The 20,780-nt window shown below is 44.0% G+C and overlaps 1 protein-coding gene across 1 annotated transcript in view; it reads left to right on the top strand.

The window, feature by feature from the left end:
• The window catches only part of LOC129831287 (glutamate receptor ionotropic, NMDA 2D-like), a 58,995-nt gene that overhangs the window by 610 nt on the left and 37,605 nt on the right, over window positions 1–20,780 (top strand). The window contains exons 2-3 of the mRNA XM_055894543.1: window positions 12,490–13,105; window positions 18,592–18,858. Of these exons, the coding sequence (XP_055750518.1) occupies window positions 12,490–13,105; window positions 18,592–18,858 (883 nt within the window). The remainder of the gene's footprint in view (window positions 1–12,489; window positions 13,106–18,591; window positions 18,859–20,780) is intronic.

Here is a 20,780-nt window from a genome sequence, read left to right as displayed (position 1 = left end):
GACTTTGACCCCTCTGTCATTGATGCGCGTGCACACTCCAAGAGCTCTGACTATTTCCAGACTCACATTGCACATGCATAGCCTACTGTACACACACACACTGGCACGGGCTTTTATTCACACACACACACACGCGCTCTGAGTCACCACACATAACTTACATTAGTGATGAAAGAAATGTGGACCTTTCTTACCTCACCAAAATCCGCATGTGTATCTGGGTACATTACCATTCCTCATTAATATGCCATGTCGACCACATTGCCTTCATTTGAAGTCGGTTTATGCGCATGTGTGCGTTTGTCCTTTCTATTGTTTTCTTGTCCAGGGAGAACACTTTGTAGCCTTTTCCCTGCCACATCTCCTGCTATTTGCCCAAGACAGCTTTCAGATGTTGAATCAATCCAAGAGCTTTCTGTATGTACCCAATACCCATCTGTCAGGTCTTCACCCCACTATATTCATTGGGAGACAGCTCTTTGAATTGCAATTCTGAGCTGTGCACAAGTTAATTTGCTCTGATCTTATCAGAATTCTTTAGGCGAACTATCCTACATGCACTGATGTTGTGTGTATTTCAGTGGAGGCTCCTCAGAGGAGGAAGTGGAGGACCATTCTCCTCAATGAATTTCATAAAAATAAATATAGTGAAACATTAAAAAGTTATCCTTTTTAGATAAAACTATACAAAATATATTCACATCACCAAATAATTTATTAAAATGCACTGTTTTGCAATAAAGGTCTACAGTAGCCTCAGCAGCACTCTGTGGGGTAGCACCTTGGTGTAGCCGAAGGACAGCTAGCTTCCGTCCTCCTCTGGGTACATTGACCTCAATACAAAACCTAGGAGGCTCATGGGTCTCACCCAATTACATAGACTTACACAGTAATTATGACAGCTTCCGGAGGACGTCCTCCAGCCTATCAGAGCTCTTGCAGCATGAACTGACATGTTGTCCACCCAATCAAAGGTTTAGAGAATTAATCTAGTACTGAAAGCATAAGCTACAGCTAGCTAGCACTGCAGGGCATAACATGTGGTGAGTAGTTGACTCAAAGAGAGAGAAAGACAATAGTTTTATTTCAAAATGAAGGAGAAGCAAGAGAGAGAGTGAGCTAGCTAGCTATATTCCGTATTACAGTGCATTTGGAAAGTATTCAGACCCTTTCACCTTTTACACATTTTATTATTTTACAGCCTTGTTCTAACATTGATTAAATAGTTTCCCCCCCCTCATTAATGTACAAAACTGAAATATCACATTTACATAAGTATTCAGACCCTTTACTCAGTACTTTTTTAAAGTTCCTTTGGCAGCAATTACAGCCTTGAGTCTTCTTGGGTATGACGCTACAAGCTTGGCACACCTGTATTTGGGGAGCTTCTCCCATTCTTCTCTGCAGATCCTCTCAACCTCTGTCAGGTTGGATGGGGAGCGTCGCTGCACAGCTATTTTCAAGTCTCTCCAGAGGTGTTAGATCGGGTTCAAGTACGGGCTCTGGCTGGGCCACTAAAGGACATACAGAGACTTGGCTGTGTGCTTAAGGTTGTTGTCCTGTTGGAAGGTGAACCTTCACCCAAGTCTGAGGTCCTGAGCGCTCTGGAGCAGGTTTTCATCAAGGATCTCTCAGTACTTTGCTCCGTTCATCATTCCCTCGATCCTGACTAGTCTCCCAGTCCCTGCCACTGAAAAACATTCTCACAGCATGATGCTGCCACCACCATGCTTCACCGTAGGGATGGTGCCAGATTTCCTCCAGACGTGACACTTGGCATTCAGGCAAAAGAGATAAATCTTGGTTTCATCAGACCAGAGAATCTTGTTTCTCATGGTTTGAGAGTCCTTTAGGTGCCTTTTGGCAAACTCCAAGCGGGCTGTCATGTGCCTTTTACTGAGGAGTGGCTTTTGTCTGGCCACTTTACCATAAAGGCCTGATTGGTGGAGTGCCGCAGAGATGGTTGTCCTTCTGGAAGGTTCTCCCATCTACACAGAGGAACTCTGGAGCTCTGTCAGAGTGACCATCAGGTTCTTGGTCACCTCCCTGACCAAGGCCCTTCTCCACCGATTGCTCAGTTTGGGATGGCTGGCCAGCTCTATGTCCAAGCTTCTTCTTTTTGATATTGATGGAGGCCACTGTGTTCTTGGGGACCTGCAGCAATGTTTTGTTACCCTTCCCCAGATCTGTGCCTCGACACAATCCTTTCTCGGAGCTCTATGGACAATTCCTTCGACCTCATGGCTTGTTTTTTGCTCTGACATGCACTGTCAACTGTGGGACCTTATATAGACAGGTGTGTGCCTTTCCAAATCATGTCCAATCAATTGAATTTACCACATCTCAAGGATGATCAATGGAAACAGGATGCACCTGAGCTCAATTTCGAGTCTCATTGCAAAGTGTTTGAATACTTATGTAAATACGGTATTTCTGTTATGTATTTTAATACATTTGCAAAAATTTCTAAACCCCTGTTTTTGCTTTGTCATTATGGGGTATTGTGTGTAGATTGATGAGTAAAAAATGTATTTAATACATTTTAGAATAAGGCTGTGACGTAACAAAATGTGGTAAAAGTCAATGGGTCTGAATACTTTCCGAATGCACTGTATATATATATACTTTTTTTTTTAAACTTTCACTTACTTAGCTAGTAAATGTAGCTAAGTAGTTTGGCCTACTCAAACACCCGGTTCAGAGAGGGATGCTATGTCAGCTAGCTGGCTATGGACATTCAACACGGGAACTCTTCCAAGTCAAGGTAAGCATTTGGTTTTATTAATTTATTGCCACCGGAGCCCACCGGTGTAACTAACTGCTTGCTATAAACTGCACTGCATGATTGTAGCGGGTTAACTAATGCGTTAGTTCTAGTAGCTATGTTGACTATGATCTTAATATAGTGAAAACGATGTAGACTATGTGTAGCGGTTATGGTAGGAAAGTTTGGCTTGGAAAGGTTTTTTCCCCTGATAATAGACAGCTGTTGTATTGTGCACTGAAGTCCACAAGCAAAGGGTAAAGGTCAGAGGAGGAGAGAACGTAGATGTAAGAAGGAGTTATACATACAACGAGCAAAGGGATCATGTGGTTTATGGGTTCGTTCACTCTGGCTATCTACTCTGATTTCAGAGCACTCTAGTCTGAGTGCCAGAGCGCAGAAAAACGGATTCGTTTACGAACGCGCAACACCCGTTGAATATGACCGGTGCCAGTAAATGTCGGCAAAATAACGTAATTACATTTTTGCCAGCAGTTCAGTTACACTCACCAACACTCTAGATAACAGGAAAACAGCCTAACCAGCTCTGCTAGGGCGAGTAACATGGTCAGAGTCAGGTGTTCTCTCATTTGTGTCTGGAAGTAGCTAGCAAGCTAGCCAACTTTAGCCAGTTAGCTTAAGTTCTTCACTGACGTTGTGAGGTCAGAATGCTCGGATCAACCCTACTCCTCGGCCAGAGCGTCCAGTGCGCGCTCTGAACGCCCCGAGAGCTAAACGCTCTGAATATACAAACGCCCACAGCGAACTCTGAGTTCACTTTGGCACCCCAGAGTGAACACACCCTATAGGCTATGTGGCTAATAATTCCGCCGATTCTGTTGAAAAAACATTTCTTAAACGGAAGCAAACAAAATGAACCGGGGATAAACATACCTGAATTTGTCCAATAGAAACTCTCGTTTGCAACTGTTGGAGTAACGATTATAACCTAGATGAACTAGATGCAGGCAAGAGCGTGCAAGGTGGTGTTGAATGTGTGTCACTGTCTGATTACTCTAATTTCTCTCGACCTGTGCAACAACATTGTAAAACGTTCATTCATAGGTTAGGTTGTAGCAACCTCATGATGGGTATAGGGAAAATTGGAGTATCATGTAGTAGCCTAAACCCATCGATGTTACGTTGAACCGGGTGAATGGAATGTGAATGAGAGTCATCCAATATGCTGGAATAGAAATAAGGCCATGCTCAGGAAAAAGAAAATGGTCCCCCCTCATCATAAACGACACTGACCGCCACTGGTGTATGTTGAGTAAAGACTTGATCTGTAGGCTAGTGGCATGTTTAAATAACATTTGCATCCTTAAACGGTCCATGGGCACACTCTGATTCTTGTGAAAACTAATATTGTAAGCCTTTTATTTCTATCCTAGAGCAAGTTGAAACAGGGCTTTTCATTGATCATTATGAGATAGATAGCCTTGAAGGGACACTTTCATGTTTGGGGTTCTCAAGTGCTTGACAGCATGGAATTTTGACTGTAGCCTGAAAACTCTGTGTTCAGTTGATGACACTGTGCCCGACATGTTTTCTTTTGTTAGTTATTCTGGACTGGACATGTGTGCATGAAAGCGGGTGGGATTTGCTATTGGACTATAATGGACCTAGTTTCACGTGTCATCAATTTTCACACACACAATATGCAACAGTCCACACAATCTAATTGAGTTTTTTTTTCTCTGTGAAACCGATTGTGGAACTAGTGCTAATCCAAAATGCTCCATTTCATCCATTTAATCCGGGAAGGAAGTTGAAACACATCTTACCATTTGTCATCAGCTGATATCATGGCCTCTGAATGAGTTATCCCAGAGGAACCCTTTTATGTAGAGAACCAAATCTGACAATGGCAGACCCAAGTCACTCAGGGGAGGCTTCTCTCAGACAGTTGTTTCAGCTCTGAGTAACTCTCGACTTGTTGGGACTTGTCACAGTAAATCACCAGAGTAATGTGACACTCAGAAGTTCAGGTCCACCGAGTAGGAGACAGAGGAGGAAGAGAAGTAGGGCTGCACCTGTAGTGTCACCTGAGGATTCAGTTCTGTGCTTCCAACTTCCAGGCAGGGGCGGGTTGTGTTCATTAGGGCACACGATTGAAAATGTTTCGAGCAACAGAAAATTAGTCCAGGTAGTTCGTTCCTGTTTCAGCCTGTTTTCTACCATTTGGTGCCTAATGAACACAAACCCTACCACAGACAAAGAACAGAAAGCAGGATGTCCTTTCATATCGAGTACACCTTTACAAAAGTGATTCTTCATCCCTGAGAATTGCACTCAGTCTGAGGTGTTTCATTGAGTCACTTGTGTATGAATGAAGGGTTGTTGGCTGCATGACATTGTCAGCTATGTTAGTGGGGGCCTTGGACTGAAATCACCTGTTCTGCTTAGCGGAGGTAAGGAGGCCATTTTAGCTTCACCTTCTTTAGCGACAAGCCAAGTGGCTTGATGGTGATGGTGATGAAATTGTTGGTTGGTTTGGCTACACCCAGGGGACCCACCATGAGACTTTCTCAGCTTTCCTGACTGACCAAAAAAATTGGATTAAGCTTTCGATCCGACTTAACGTCAAAGTAGTGAGCTGGAGGTGGGGGTCTGCCTTAAGGTCGCATCCAATGACGACCGCCTGAACGTACTTGACAGAATAATATGATCGGAACCTCACCTTCGACTCACCCAGACCCTGTTTGAAGGCCACTCCGAAACTTCTGAACCACATCTTCATTCCAAATGCTCTATCGTCGCTGTTTGGCTACGTAGCCTAGTCAGTTAGCCTACAGTAGGCTAGGCTAAATGTAGGCCTAAAGGCTATCCTTCTCAGTATCAGATCCCATTGACCAAAGAAGGCGCCGTCTCATTTAACACAAGCCTATCTGGGAGCCGATATATCTAATGTTCAAATTAACTTTCAAAATTCATTAATGCTCCTTTTCTGTTTTTATCGGCAGTGTGTAAGCTAGTAAGACTTTTCAATGATAGCCAACTCAAGCTTCTTGCCTCGGTGACTCAGAGAACTGGTGTTTAATGGAGCCTCTGGTATCACTGTTTGCATATTTACAGTGCAGCCAGCCAGTATCTATCCATTGCAAATAGGCCTGTGGTATATCATGGCTATAGTGTAGGTGTCGCAATCTCTACTCTACTTCTAAAGCACAAAACCTGATAACGTCCCACGACAAGGAACCACACAATGCCCGTGAATTAATACTTGTTCTCTACTGTGAGCTGAGCACTCTTTCCAAAGTCTTCAGGTTACATTTTTTTTTGGGGGGGGGGGTCATCTTGATCAAATGCATTCAGGGGACCCCAACCTTGATTGTTCAAGATTTTTTTTTAAGCTTGGGCAAACAGTTTGGTATGGAGAGTCTCTATGCTTGACGATGGTGGGGCTGATACTGTCTAAATAATACTAGCTATAACGGTTGTTGAGAACACTGTGGAACAGATTGGTTTGCTTTCTGTTAACATTTCGTTTTAATCGGGTCGTAAATTGCGTCTCCCTTATCGTAGAGAGCTAACATTCGGCTCACGGCATTGATCGTAAATCCCCTTCGTCCAAATGTAAATTGACATTTCATTTGCACACTTTGGCTTGATGAAGTCACTGCTTCGACCTGCTAGGCCACAGCCTCTTGTACCAGTGCGACTGGAAACGTCTGTCTTCATTTCGCTTCCTCTTAGGAGAGCAATTGAGCTTCGGTCAGCTACTCTACGACACCGACCAACACAAATGATTACACATCTCAGATCAGCTGTGGGGTTTTTTTTTCTTCTTTTTTTTTTTTTTTTCTTAGTCAGTTCTACTGACAGGCAGGTTTATTGGTCGGTCGCTTGATTGGCAGCTGGTTGTCTGACAGAGCCGATGAATAAGTCTGTGGACCTTTTTCACAGAGGCAGGTTTTTGGCTCAAACCCCAGTACAGTATGTTCAGAACATGTCTAGGAATAGAGAAAGAGAGAGAGAGAGAGAGAGAGAGAGAAACCGAGAGAGCGAGAGAGCTGAATGAGGCATAAGAGGAAGACAATTTATAGAGACTGAAATAAAGAGTTATGTGTGTGTGTTGTCACTGGTATAGATTCGTTTTTTTCTTCTCTATTTTCTTCCGTTCTTCCCAGGTGTACTTTCCCTGCGATAGGTCTGTTTGTGTACAGACCCTGCCAATTTCTTTGTCTCTCTTTACCTTCAGCAACTTTAATTCCACCTTAGCACCAAACCACAAAACTACAGCCAAGGCATTTTACATAATTATACCTCAAATAGATGGATCTACTGTCAGACACATGGATTTAATAAAGCTGGTCATAAAGCTTTGTGTAACAATAAGGCCAGTCTTTGGGGGTTTACGTTGTGCCCAACAGGTCGTTCATCTTTGGTGGCACTGCATGGGGCGTGTAGATAGGCACCTTTGCCGATTCTTTATTGTGGCGTGACAACCGAGACACCCACCGGCGGAGACCTGTAATCCGCCAGCTCCCCTGGGGTCAAAGTTGAGGATCGTGAGCCAGCTAAATACCAACTCATTAGGCCTGGCCAAATGGGACTCTGGAGACATGAAACCCTTAGAAGCGTGTGAGAGACTGAGGGAGCCACAAGGGAGGGAGAGGGAGTAGGATAGAGGGAAGAGAGGCAGGAGAGGAAAGAAGGAGAAACAAACGAGGGAGTGTGATAGATAGGATGTGGGAGAGGGAGAGAGGGACAGGCCAGGGATAGATAGAGAGGGAGTGTGAGATAGATGGAATGGTAGAGAGAGAAGAGAGAGAGAGAGAAAGATAGAGGCAGAATGAAGATACCAAGGGGGGGGGGTGTCGAGGGAGCAAGAGACACCCTCAGCATCCTATAACCCACTGGGCACACATCCCCCCCACCCACCGTCCTTGGTCTGTCCTCATGTCTCTCCTTCGTCTTATCCACTTCCCCTCCCACCCCTCTTGCTCTCTCACTTGCCTGATTTTACCTTTCCTTCTTCCCCTGTCATTTCCTGAAGAAAAAAATATCTGATCATCCTCTGCCCCTCTACCCATAACTCCCTTCACCAGCTTCTCTTTAAATCTAATGAAGGTCATGTTTATTAAAAACATTGTTAGCAAGGTCACCGGTTAGCCTGTTGATTACTTCTTTGCAGAGGGAACAGACGCTGTTAAATACCTCTGTGCTTCCTCCGAGCAGGCCAGCATTCATTGATTCCTTCCCCTCCCATCATCCATAGCCGCAGCATATGGGGAATGAAGAATGTCACCAATGACCCTCAGCAAATGTAATGTGATATGTACTTTTGGAGTAGCAATTATTGATAGAAATAATATTGCTCCTTTGTATGCAGAGTGCTATGGGGCAATGTTTGTTCCCAGTACAATTTCCACCGCCAAATTACTTTCATGCAAAGACGACGCGTGAGGTAATGCACCACATCCCCAATAAATTGGAATGCGATGTTCTTTATTTACAGCCACAAAATCAGTAGGAAATGATGAATATTGCTTCTTGTGTGTCCTTATTTGGTGCAAAATGTAATGGGAAATACTAGTGCGTAATGTAATGATTTGTATTTCATCCAGGCAAACCCTTTAGACCATTTATCTTAACTACTTAAAGTAGTGTTGCATAACTAACTGCTGTGCTCAGTGTGAGGGAATTGGAGTATATTTTTTGTTCGACAAAAAGAGGTATGTTTACATGTTTAAAGCTCAGGGAGCCCTGTTTCTGTTCCGTTGTTCTCCTGGGACTTCCTTGGAAACAAGACAGATCACCTCGAGGGGATTTTTAAATATTTTTTTTGTTTTGTTATATATAAATAGAATAAGATAAATATAGTAACTGCCAGTCTGTCTGACAATGTATATATTACAAATGCATTGAGCTGTACCTACAGTAGATGCTGTAGCAGGAGGAAGACATCTTTAACCACGTGAAATTCCATTTCTGTCAGACATGGAGTCACGGAGTGCCATGAAAAGCAGTTTGCTTTGACAAAATTGAATTGAATCTTACTCTATGTGAGTGTGTATAAGATTGTGTGTGTGTGTGTATGTGTGTGTGTTTGCGTGCGAGAGCGTTTGTGTGTGTGTGTGTGTGTGTGTGTGTGTGTGTGTGTGTGTGTGTGTGTGTGTGTGTGTGTGTGTGTGTGTGTGTGTGTGTGTGTGTGTGTGAATGTCCTTCTGTGTGTCAGGGGGCTGGTCAAGTCATCTTTAAGCTTATTAGGGAGGGTCCTGACTTATAGGTCATGAGATGTTTTGTCCACACCTGACTGTCCATCGCACTCCTGCTAATGGTGCTAATGGTGTTAATGGTGCTAATGGTGTTAATGGTGTTAATGGTGCTAATGGTGTTAATGGTGTTAATGGTGTTAATGGTGCTAATGGTGTTAATGGTGTTAATGGTGTTAATGGTGCTAATGGTGTTAATGGTGCTAATGGTGTTAATGGTGTTAATGGTGCTAATGGTGTTAATGGTGTTAATGGTGCTAATGGTGTTAATGGTGCTAACGGTGCGCCGCAGTGCCAGCGGATGCTGTTTGGAGTAAGACAGGGACAGACAGTTCCTCATAAGCCTTGTGCTGCTCTGGACAAGAGCAGAAAGTCTGGCAACCCTGAGATGGCCAGAAAGAGAGAATGGACACAATCACGCTGTCTGTGGGCTCCGCCCGTCCGTTTCCTTCATGAGCAGTGCAGTTACTAATGGCTACCGGTTATCTTGTTTTCCCGGAGAGCGTTTTTTTAGCTGACCGTGCTATATGATCACCACAGAAGATTCATGTTGGAGCTGAACATGCAATACGACCGTCGACGCAAGATGCGGGAGCTTTTGGAGGGGAAATATGAGGACATCCATTCATGTAAAACCCATTAGGCCTGTAAGCCGTTGACAACCAAGACAAATAGATATGGGGTGGAGTTCAAGGATGTAAACCCTCTATGCTAATGCCTGGATAGATAACGTGGCTACAGAGTTCCGTCCAGTACTTACAGCTGAAACTGCTCATGCAGGCCAGGATATTCATTATCCATTCATACAGCCGTGTGTTTGACAGCAATCTCTGGGGAGCCACAGCGTACAGCAACTCTGACCTGTATTCTAATCATATTCTCTCCCAACGCTATTTCCCTAACCCCTATACCACTCTACAGCCATGATACCGCAGGGCCCATTTAACATAGGCAACAAACAATGCACTCCATGCCAGTGGAAGACCATAAAACTCCTGTGTATTAGAGCTCTGGGGAGTGACAACAAGCTGACTGGTGTTAGGGCCAACGGATGGAATGCTAGCCTGGAATGATTGGTCCGGAACCCGTATGTATGGTTTGTAGTGCGGTTTGTACTGGATTTAGCCATATCCCCTTCGAACTGAGTGCAGAACCTGTGTCTGTACTGGTGTGTACTGGTTTCATACGGTTTGAACTAGATGAATCCCTATGGACTGAGTACGGCACCTGTGTGGTTTGTACTGTTTTCATATGGTCTGTACTGGTTTCATATGGTCTGTACTGGTTTCATATGGTCTGTACTGGTTTCATATGGTCTGTACTGGTTTCATATGGTCTGTACTGGTTTCATATGGTTTGTACTGGTTTCATATGGTTTGTACTGGTTTCATATGGTCTGTACTGGTTTCATAAGGTCTGTACTGGTTTCATATGGTCTGTACTGGTTTCATATGGTCTGTACTGGTTTCATATGGTCTGTACTGGTTTCATATGGTCTGTACTGGTTTCATATGATCAGTACTGGTTTCATATGGTCTGTACTGGTTTCATATGGTTTGTACTGGTTTCATATGGTTTGTACTGGTTTCATATGGTCTGTACTGGTTTCATAAGGTCTGTACTGGTTTCATATGGTCTGTACTGGTTTCATATGGTCTGTACTGGTTTCATATGATCAGTACTGGTTTCATATGGTCTGTACTGGTTTCATAAGGTCTGTACTGGTTTCATATGGTCTGTACTGGTTTCATACGGTCTGTACTGGTTTCATATGGTCTGTACTGGTTTCATATGGTCTGTACTGGTTTCATATGGTCTGTACTGGTTTCATACGGTCTGTACTGGACTCAGCCACTTGCCCTTTGGGCTGTATTGGGGAAACATATTCAAGAGTCTTTCTCCCTGTGAAAAAGGGTGAGGCCATTAGGTTTCATGGCAGGTTCTGCCCATAGGCTTAACTGGGGTAGGCAGTAGTAATATCCAACTTAATTATGCAACAGGCCGGGTTCGGGTGAGCCATTTTTCACTCATTCGGGCTGAGGTCTGGCTCTGTCTGAATGGTATATTGAGGGTAGTGTTAAATATTTCTCTTTCTACCCTCCCTCTACTACCGTCCCCTAGATACAGTATATCCTCTAGCCCTACCTTATTGCCTTCTATTTCACTTTCCAGCCACTGTGGCTATCTGGCTCCTATATCCTATATCTGGCTCTTATATCACTCCTATATTTGCTCTCTCTATTCCACGACTGCTACGGTTTATTTTTGTTTGTCCCCCCCCTTTTCCCCCAAACTGATCACTTCATTGTGATCCCCCTCTTTTTATGCATTTCTTCCTCAGATGATGACTCGGCATCAAAAGGAGGGTTGAGAAAATGGAATTAGATAGAGAGAGAGAGAGAGAGAGAAAACAAGGCAGGAAGAAGCTGTTGGTTTGGGGGTGTGAGGAGAACATTACGTCAGCAAGTCTTCTGGTTCAAAGCAATGACATCAGCCACGGACGCTAGGAGAAATAACAGGCTCTGGGAGACGGATGGCCAGATGCTGATTGTGTATGCACGTTGCTCTGCGCGTCAGTGATCTGGAGAGAGTGTGTTTTCGACTGTGTGTATTTGCGTGTGCCCCAAGGGGATAGGGAGGGTTAATTAAAGAGAGTGAATGGAAAGGGGGGGTGAGAAGAAAGGGGGATTGGCGGGGGTGGGGGGGTTGGCACGCTAAGCGACTTCAAAATGATTCATTGCTTTACATCTCCTTACGTTTCGCGTACAGTCCCATAGCCTGATTCGACTGCACGGAGCATTACCCCACCTCAACCACAATTGTTTAAAAAAAATGTGCATACACACACCTACCTCGACTTAATTCTTCCTTCCGCCACAGTTGTATTTGTATTGTAATTTAGCACGGTCCGTTTAGATATACAGTACCTGTTGGTGGTTTATGGCTGCAAATACCTATAGCTTAGCTTTAAAGCTCTCCAATGGGGTGGGACCGAACCATGAATCAGCTCCTGGGGTAATGAATTCTGATGTCCCGTAGGGGGGAGGGTTGAGTTCAAGGGGTGAGCACTCCTACTCTAGTCCCTAAGCAGTGAGCTTATGTTCCTCTGTGGTTCACTGTACTTGGCTTTACGCTTACACTGACCTTAATTGATGTTGATCGATCGTATGGTGGGTGATGCAGGCCTCCCCTTCACATTTCATCCACCCCCCCCGTCTAGCGCAATCTCTCTGCCCCACTGCGACTCTCTCTCTCTTTCGCTCTCTCTCTCTCTCTCTCTCTTTCTCTCTCTCTCTCTCCCCCCCTTCCCTGTTGAAACCTGCTCTTTGTAGATGAGGCACAGTGGAAAGCGCCCCTTTTCCCATTACGCCTAACCCCCCCTCTCTCTTCCACTTGATAGTTTTTCAATAGTATCCCTCGCCACTGCAGTTCCTACTTACTTCTATGCGTATCATTGCTCCTCTCCTCACTAACTTATCCTTTCTTCTCCCCTCTCCACTTCAGGTCCCTCTTCGCCTGTGAACCGCCGCCACCACTCCGCCCACCAAACTGCGCCCCCCCTCCTCCCTCCCCCATGGCGGCCAAGCCTGCCCTCTCCCTCCTGTTGGCCGTGCTGGCCTGCACGGGGCCCGCCCGCTCCTCCCCTCCCCTCCTGCTCCGCCCCCGGGAGAGAGAGAGGGACTTGGGCGTAGTCAACATCGCTGTGGTCCACTCGGGCTCCTCCCTGCTCCCGGAGACGGCTGCTGCTGGGGGAACGGGCGCAACGGGCGGGCCGGGGGGGCCTCAGGGAAGGGGGGCCTCATCGTCATTGGCTACGGTGTCGGCGTCCGCGCCGCTGGCGTCTGCATCGGCGGCTCTGGTGGGCGACAGCGTGATGACGCAGTATGGCCCGGCCAACGTGATCTACCTGACGGTGAACGAGAGCAGCCCGGCGAGCCTTCTTCTGCAGCTGTGTGAGCTGCTGGCCACCACGCCGCTCCAGGGCCTGGTGTTCGAGGAGGAGAGGCCCCCGCCACACAACCAGGCTCCCCTGGCCCCCATGATGGAGTTTGTCTCGGCCCAGACCGGAGTGCCCGTTGTGGCCGTGGGAGGAGGGGCCGGCCTGGGCAGGGAGCCACAGGTAACTACCTGGCTGTGACCTTTCCCTTGTTAATGGACTTCAAGTAATCAACCATTCTGTCGTGGCAGAATTATTGAATTTTCCACAATAAGTCCTAAATTACTGTGTGTTTGAAGCCTTACTAATTTGGCACACGATGCCTTCATTTTCTGCTTGTAAACTGGGTTTCTGGTTGAGAAGACGTCATAAAACCAGATTGCAACCAACTGGTCTCTGTTACAACCAGGTAAAGATGTCTTTTTCAAGACGTCATGGGGAAAGACGTTGTATTTTGGTTGCTCTCTGGTTGCTCAAAAGATGTTCACAGAACGTCCTCCTTATACAATTAGTATTGAACTGCACTGTTGGTTAAGGGCTTGTAAGTAAGCATTTCACGGTCTACACCTGTTGTATTCGGCGCATGTAATAACTACAATTTGATTTGATTTGATCTTTGCAACAATGTTTGCCCGCTGTATACAGTGTGGTCTGATTAGGAGCACACTACTTCAGTTCTCGAGGGCCACAGTCCTGCTGCTTTTTGTGTCTGCCTCGTACTTACTATAATTGAACAATTAATGTCACTGATTGCTGGGAAGGTTCAACACTTGGTCTCCAAAGGTCAAAATCAGCCGCTGATGAAACAGACAACAGAGCGAGTGGTTGCACAACATTACCTTTAGAGACTCTCTCAATGGCATATCCTGTCTAAGTGTACTTATGTGCTTATTCGCCACGCAGTCCCATTTAGGATAAGGGCACCCAACACTTAAAGGCAACCCAGACCTTTGCCTAGCACCTTTAATCAGTCTTTCTTCTCTAACCCAAATGTATAATTTGATGCTTAACCTATTTTTGTACACATATCCAACTGTGAACCTTTCTACAATTAGAGGCTCCGTTCAAGTCTCACTTGGCTTTGTTAATTGTGCACAGTGCATTCGGAAAGCATTCAGACCCCTTGACTTTTTCCACACTTTGTTACGTTACAGCCTTATTCTAAAACGGATTAAAAAAAAAGGTTTCCCATCAATCTATACACAATACCCCATAATTACAAAGCGAAAACAAGTTTTTAGACATTTTTGCTAATTTATATAAAAAACTACAACAGAAATAGCTTCTTTACATAAGTATTCAGACCCTTTGCAATGAGACTCGAAATTGAGCTCAGGTGCATCCTGTTTCCATTGATCATCCTTAAAATGTTTCTGCAACTTGATTGTCTCTATAAGATCCCACAGTTGACAGCGCATGTCAGAGCAAAAACCAAGCTATAATGTCGAAGTAATTGTCCGTAGAGGTCAGAGACAGGATTGTGTCGAGGCACAGATCTGGGGAAGGGTACCAAAAAAATGTCTGCAGCATTGAAGGTCCCGAAGAACACAGTGGCCTCCATCATTATTAAATGGAAGAAGTTTGGAACCACCAAGACTCTTCCTAGAGCTGGCCGCCCGGCCAAACTGAGCAATCGGGGGAGAAGGGCCTTGGTCAGGGATGTGACCAAGAACCTGATGGTCACTCTGACAGAGCTCCAGAGTTCCTCTGTGGAGATGGGAGAACCTTCCAGAAGAATAACCATCTCTGCAGCACTGCACCAATCAGACCTTTATGATAGAGTGGCCAGACTCTTTAGTAAAAGGCACATGACAGCCTGCTTGGAATTTGCCGAAAGGCACCTAAAGGACTCTCAGACCATGAAAAACAAGATTCTCTGGTCTGATGAAACCAAGATTGATCTCTTTGGCCTGAATGCAAAGCGTCACGTCTGGAGGTGACCTGGCGCCATCCCTACGTTGAAGCATGGTGGTGGCAGCATCATGCTGTGGTTATGTTTTTCAGCGTCAGGGACGGGGAGACTAGTCAGGAACGAGGGAAAGAGGAAAGGAACAAAGTACAGAGATATTCTTGATGAAAACCTGCTTCAGAGCGCACAGGACCTCAGACTGGGGTCCAGACTTCCAACAGGACAACGACTCTAAGCACACAGCCAAGAAAGACAACGCAGGAGTGGCTTCGGGACAAGTCTCTGAATGTCCTTGAGTGGCACAGCCAGAGCCCCTCTCCGGAGAGACCTGAAAATAGCTGTGCAGAGATGCTCCCCATTCAACCTGATAGAGCTTGAGAGGATCTGCAGAGAAGAATGGGAGAAACTACCCAAATACAGGTGTGCCAAGCTTGTAGTGTCATACCCAAGAAGACTCGAGGCTGTAATTGCTACCAAAGGTGCTTCAACAAAGTACTGAGTAAATGGTTTGAATACTTATGTAAATGTGATATTAAAGTTGATCATTTTTAATACATTTGCAAAAATGTCAGAAAAACATTTTTTGCTTTGTCATTATGGGGTATTGTGTGTAGATTGATGAGGGGGAAAAAAGCAATTTAATCAATTTTTAGAATAAGGCTGTAATGTAACAAAATGTGCAAAACGTCAAGGGGTCTGAATACTTTCCGAATGCACTGTAGCTCTCTGAAAAATGTATATAGTGAGTGAGTTCAACGAGGGTCATTTACATATGCTAAGTACATAGTTCCTTCTAAATTGTATCCCCCTGTTCAGAGATGGGCTTTATTTCTGTTACATGTATTTGAAATACATATTTAAATTACTTTTGAGTAACTGTCCTGAAGTACAATCCAATGTATTCTGTAACAAGATACTTTAGAGTAGTGCATATATTATTTTTTTACCCTAGCACTGCACAGTAATCAACTAACCATCAATATTTGTTTCTTTGAATGAACTGTGTCGTGCTAGGGCAAAAAACAAAATGTGCACTACTTGGGGTCCACAGGATTGAGTTTGGGACAATACAAAATACTTTTCTGTACAATTTTTTTTTATAGCGGTTCACAATTTTGTTCCTCCCCATCTCCCCAAATTTGCTGCGTTGGTAATCAGAAGTCTGATGGCACTCGGGTGTGATAAGAGTGTCTGATAAATGACCAAAATGGACAAATGAACACTAGCATAACACACTGGGTATTATTCTAATGAGCTCTGCCCACAAACAAGGCCATATTTAATTAAAATACGAATTGTTTGGGAGTAGAGCTCATTAGAATATAATACCCAATGTGCGTTGCAAGTGTTCATTTTTACAAGTGTACATTTTGGTCGTTTAGCAGACGCTCTTGTCCAGAGCTTCTTACAGCAGTCAGTACATTCAACTAAGGTATATAAACAACCACATCAAAGTCATAGCAAGTAAAACATTTCTGTAATCGTTACTGAGAATGTTGTTGTTGTTAATGGGGCTACTTGCACGTATTTGAATGAAATACACTACTTGGCAAAAGTACTTTTGTATTTGACTTTGATATGTTGTATTTTCTAACAAGAAACATTTTTGAAATATCTTTGCCCATCTCTGGCTCTGTTATTTTATCTGTCTTATGTACAAGGGTCTAGAAGCCTTATCCTCTACTTAAACCTTTCAGTACACTATCTTCCATTCCTCCATCTGTTCTTATCCTAATCTAATCTAAAAGAACCGGGACAATTGTAGGCTTTCCTCATATCACTTTTACCTGTCCAATCTGGTCCGATCAGTGAAGATGAAAGAACGGAGACGAGAAGAGGAAGGCTAGTCTTTTTCATTTAAAATGATGGCCTACAGTACAATACAGGATTTCAAATCAAATAAAAGGATTCAGTGTTAGATGTAGACTAACAGTGAAATGCTTACTTATGGGGCCTTTTCTAACAATGCAGAGTTAAAGATAAGTTGACCATTTTCATAAAAATGGAAATAGTGGCACGGTGAATAACAAATTATAATAATTCAACCCACATCTGGTTAAAAAAAACACAGGGACATACTGAATGTGTTCCAAATGACACCCTATCCCCTACATAGTGCACTACTTTTAAGCAGGGCCCATAAGGCTCTGGTCAAAAGTAGTGCACTGTAAAGGGAATAGGTTTGCTATTTGGGACATACTGTTGGACTGTACTGGAATGACTTCACAGTAGACCCTGTCACATGTCTACACAAGACAGACAAAGAGAAAAGAACAAGAAAGGGAGGAAGGCTATTGAGACTGGAATTCAATTAAAATGGCCATATCGATGTTTGCGCGGTGTCTTTGGGTAATGACTACTACCTACGCGTGTAGTTGTTACTCTGAAAACAGGAAGCTTTGAAAGGAGTCTACCTGGGTGGTAGCAGCAGTAGAAGGGTGTTTATACTACCCATAGGCATTGGGTCATTATAGGCCTATTTAACCATGAGTAAAATTGCTATGGCATGAATGTAAGCCACTGAATAGGTAAGAAACTTGATGCACCACAACTTTAATAATGGATCTTTCTAACCAACGTTTAAATAGGCCCCCATCAGACTAAGCCACTGCAGTGCGTGTAGGATTGAATTAAGCTCACATTGTCATTCTTATTTTACATTACTCCTAACATGGACTATGTTCAGTAGGAAGAATGTGTTCTTGTATGACACGTTCAGATACTACCTCCTCGTTTCAAAATGTTTTCTCCCTCTTGAACACAACACTGGACTCCACTGTATTCATAAAGCGTCTCAACGTAGGAGTGCTGATCTAGGATCAGGTCTCTCCTGTCCGTGTATCTTACTCATTATGATCTAAAAGGCTAAACTGATTCTATATCAGCACTCCTACTCTGAGACTCATTGTGAATGCGAGGCCTTGATTCCTCCTCTATCCTCCTGAGACACAGCAATTCATTTTTGTCCTTTCTAGTGGACATCCGTTCTTGGTCCGTATCTCTGAGGCCATACAAGCCACGGTATTAAGTCCTGTTGTCCATTTGAGAGGACATTCTGGGCTTTTCAATGATATCACATGTATGGGGATGTGACCTTGACAATTTTATCTTCCTGGTTCTTAGAAAAATGGCTGCTGTGAAAATTAGCACATTTTATGGAAATTTTGTAAGAAGTGTGTGTAATTATAAATTATAATTTTTGTGAGTTTGATATTCAAATTGCTTCTAGTAAGTGAATATCTCAGGAATAGTTAAGTGAGTTGTCAGGACCGTGTAATACTTTTTGCACGTGAAATAAGAGCTAAATTAAGAGGTTATCAAGAAATGTCCTCTGTAGTGGACACCTGTATGCCGCAGCTAGGTTTTTCACCTACAGTACCCATTGACTATAATGTAAATGTAAAATATTTATGTCCTAATGACCACTACAGAGAACAATTTAGCACTTTAAAAGATAAATAACAATATTTTCCCCCAATCTTTTCTTGGTAACATGTCCCCCCCCCCCCCGAAATACTTTTGTTTATGTAAAAAATAATACATATTTCAGGAGGCAATAGCAGAAAATAAACTATGTTCACATACTACCTCCCCATTTCACTCCGCTTCAAAAAATGTCTCCCTACTGAACAAAACCCTCTAGGAGACAGTTCACTGCCACCTCTTTCTCTATCCCTCTCCAGGTCCTGAAAACCCATTTCACTCTTTAACAAACCGTTTTCTCCCCCTTCTGTACACCACTGTTGTCCTTCTCCCCCAGGAGAGCGGCTCCATCTACCTCCAGTTCACCTGCTCCACAGCCATGCAGCTGGACGTGATCTTCGAGGTGCTGGAGGAGTTCGACTGGACCTCCTTTTCCGTGGTGGCTACGCGTCACCACGGCTACGAGGACTTCCTGGCCATGGTGGAGGGCCTGACGGACGGATCCTTCATCGGCTGGGAGAAGAAGGGAGTGGTCATGCTCAACGTCACCGACGACCCAGGAGGGACGCGCACACGCAGGCTGCTCAAGGAGAACGAGGCGCAGGTGAGACGGCTATGACCTTTTTTCAATTCGCTGTACTTTTCTATGGTACAGAAGTAGAGGGAGGATACTGATGGAGAGGGGAGACACAGGAAGAAAGGGTGTTGTGGGTTGAACCCAGGTCTCCGGTGGGTAGGCATGTAAATTTGAAGTCGGAAGATTACTTACACCTTAGCCAAATACATTTAAACTCAGTTTTTCACAAATCCTGACATGTAATCCCATCAACAATTCCCTGTCTTAGGTCAGTTAGGATCACCACTTTATTTTAAGAATGTGAAATGTCAGAATAATAGTAGAGAGAATCATTTATTTCAGCTTTTATTTCTTTCATCACATTCCCAGTGGGTCAGAAGTTTACATACACTCAATTAGTATTTGGTAGCAATACCTTTAAATTGTTTAACTTGGGTCAAACGTTTCAGGTAGCCTTCCACAAGCTTCCCACACTAAGTTGGATGAATTTTGGCCCATTCCTCCTGACAGAGCTGGTGTAACTGAGTCAGTTTTGTAGATCTCCTTGCTCACACAAGCTTTTTCAGTTCTGCCCACAAATGTTCTATAGGATTGAGGTCCGGGTTTGTGATGGCCACTCCAATACCTTGACTTTGTTGTCCTTAAGCAATTTTGTCACAACTTTGGAAGTATGCTTGGGGTCATTGTCCATTTGGAAGACCCATTTGCGACCAAGCTTTAACTTCCTGACTGATGTCTTGAGATGTTGCTTTAATATATCCACATAATTGTCCTGCCTCATGATGCCATCTATTTTGTGAAGTGCACCAGTCCCTCCTGCAGCAAAGCACCCCCACAACATGATGCTGCCACCCCCGTGCTTCACGGTTGGGATGGTGTTTTTCGGCTTGTTACCACTATGCCACAGGGTCTACACTGGGGACCCTTTTACTCCCTCTTCTTAATCATTTAGTCATTTTCATGTTTATTTATTTAGACAGGTGTAATGGAATTTGTGCTTTTCTTATAACAAATTTCTGTGTTCTATTCATGTGCTGTTCTATAAACCAATTTCTGTGTTCTATTCATGTGCTGTTCTATAAACCAATTTCTGTGTTCATGCAAGTGGCTGACTGTACAAATCCTCACTAGCAGTAGCTGCAATTTGGCAGTATGCCCAGACCTTGTTTTGAGAACGAACGAAAGATATCTCAGTGTCAAGGTCTCCGCTTAGAGAGAGGAAGCATCGTGAGGTATTGGTCTGTCACATGTTATGAAACAAAACGGTAATGATGATTTAATTATGCTAAATCATGCAAGTATAATTTCTCTGTGTATAGCCGTATATAAGACAACTGCAGGGACAGCCCAGGCAGAGCTCCTGATTGATTTGTGTACTATTGTGCATTGAGTTGGTTGGAACCTCTCCAGCGCACTGACAAATAAAGAAAGATTCGTTTAAGATTGACTTTGAGGGTCCCTGTGTAAGAATTTCCACGACACAGGGTTGAGGGAAGAAGGGAGACAGGGAGAGAATAGCTGTGGGACTTGGATTTGATCCCACACTGAAAGGGTAAACATGCACTTGTGTATACACCCCAGTCCTGCGCATTCCCGGTCTGCACTAAAAACTCCATAGACCATCAGACTGTATAGATGTGCTGCAGATGGTAACTCAACCCGCTATACCAGCAACAGGACTGTAGGGACCTTTGTTGTATTTCATGCCGTCGTCCTGTCTTTGCAGTCCTTTCATCGCAGTGTAACGGTACTGCAGGACAGTGTTTCCTTGTTCCCGGGGACCCTGCTGTGCAGTCTATGCCGGATTTCATTCCTGCTAAGAATTAATTAGACACTAATTAGTACAGAATTGTCTTGGTATCCAATTACCTGAAAGACACTCCAATCACCTGTCTTGGAAAATATGCTAAGATATTCTGCCAGTTTTTCAGAATAGTTAATAAATTAAC

The sequence above is a fragment of the Salvelinus fontinalis genome, chromosome 32 (assembly GCF_029448725.1).
Source record: "Salvelinus fontinalis isolate EN_2023a chromosome 32, ASM2944872v1, whole genome shotgun sequence".
NCBI classification, from domain to species: Eukaryota; Metazoa; Chordata; class Actinopteri; order Salmoniformes; family Salmonidae; genus Salvelinus; species Salvelinus fontinalis.
This window is presented reverse-complemented; position numbering and strand designations above follow the sequence as displayed.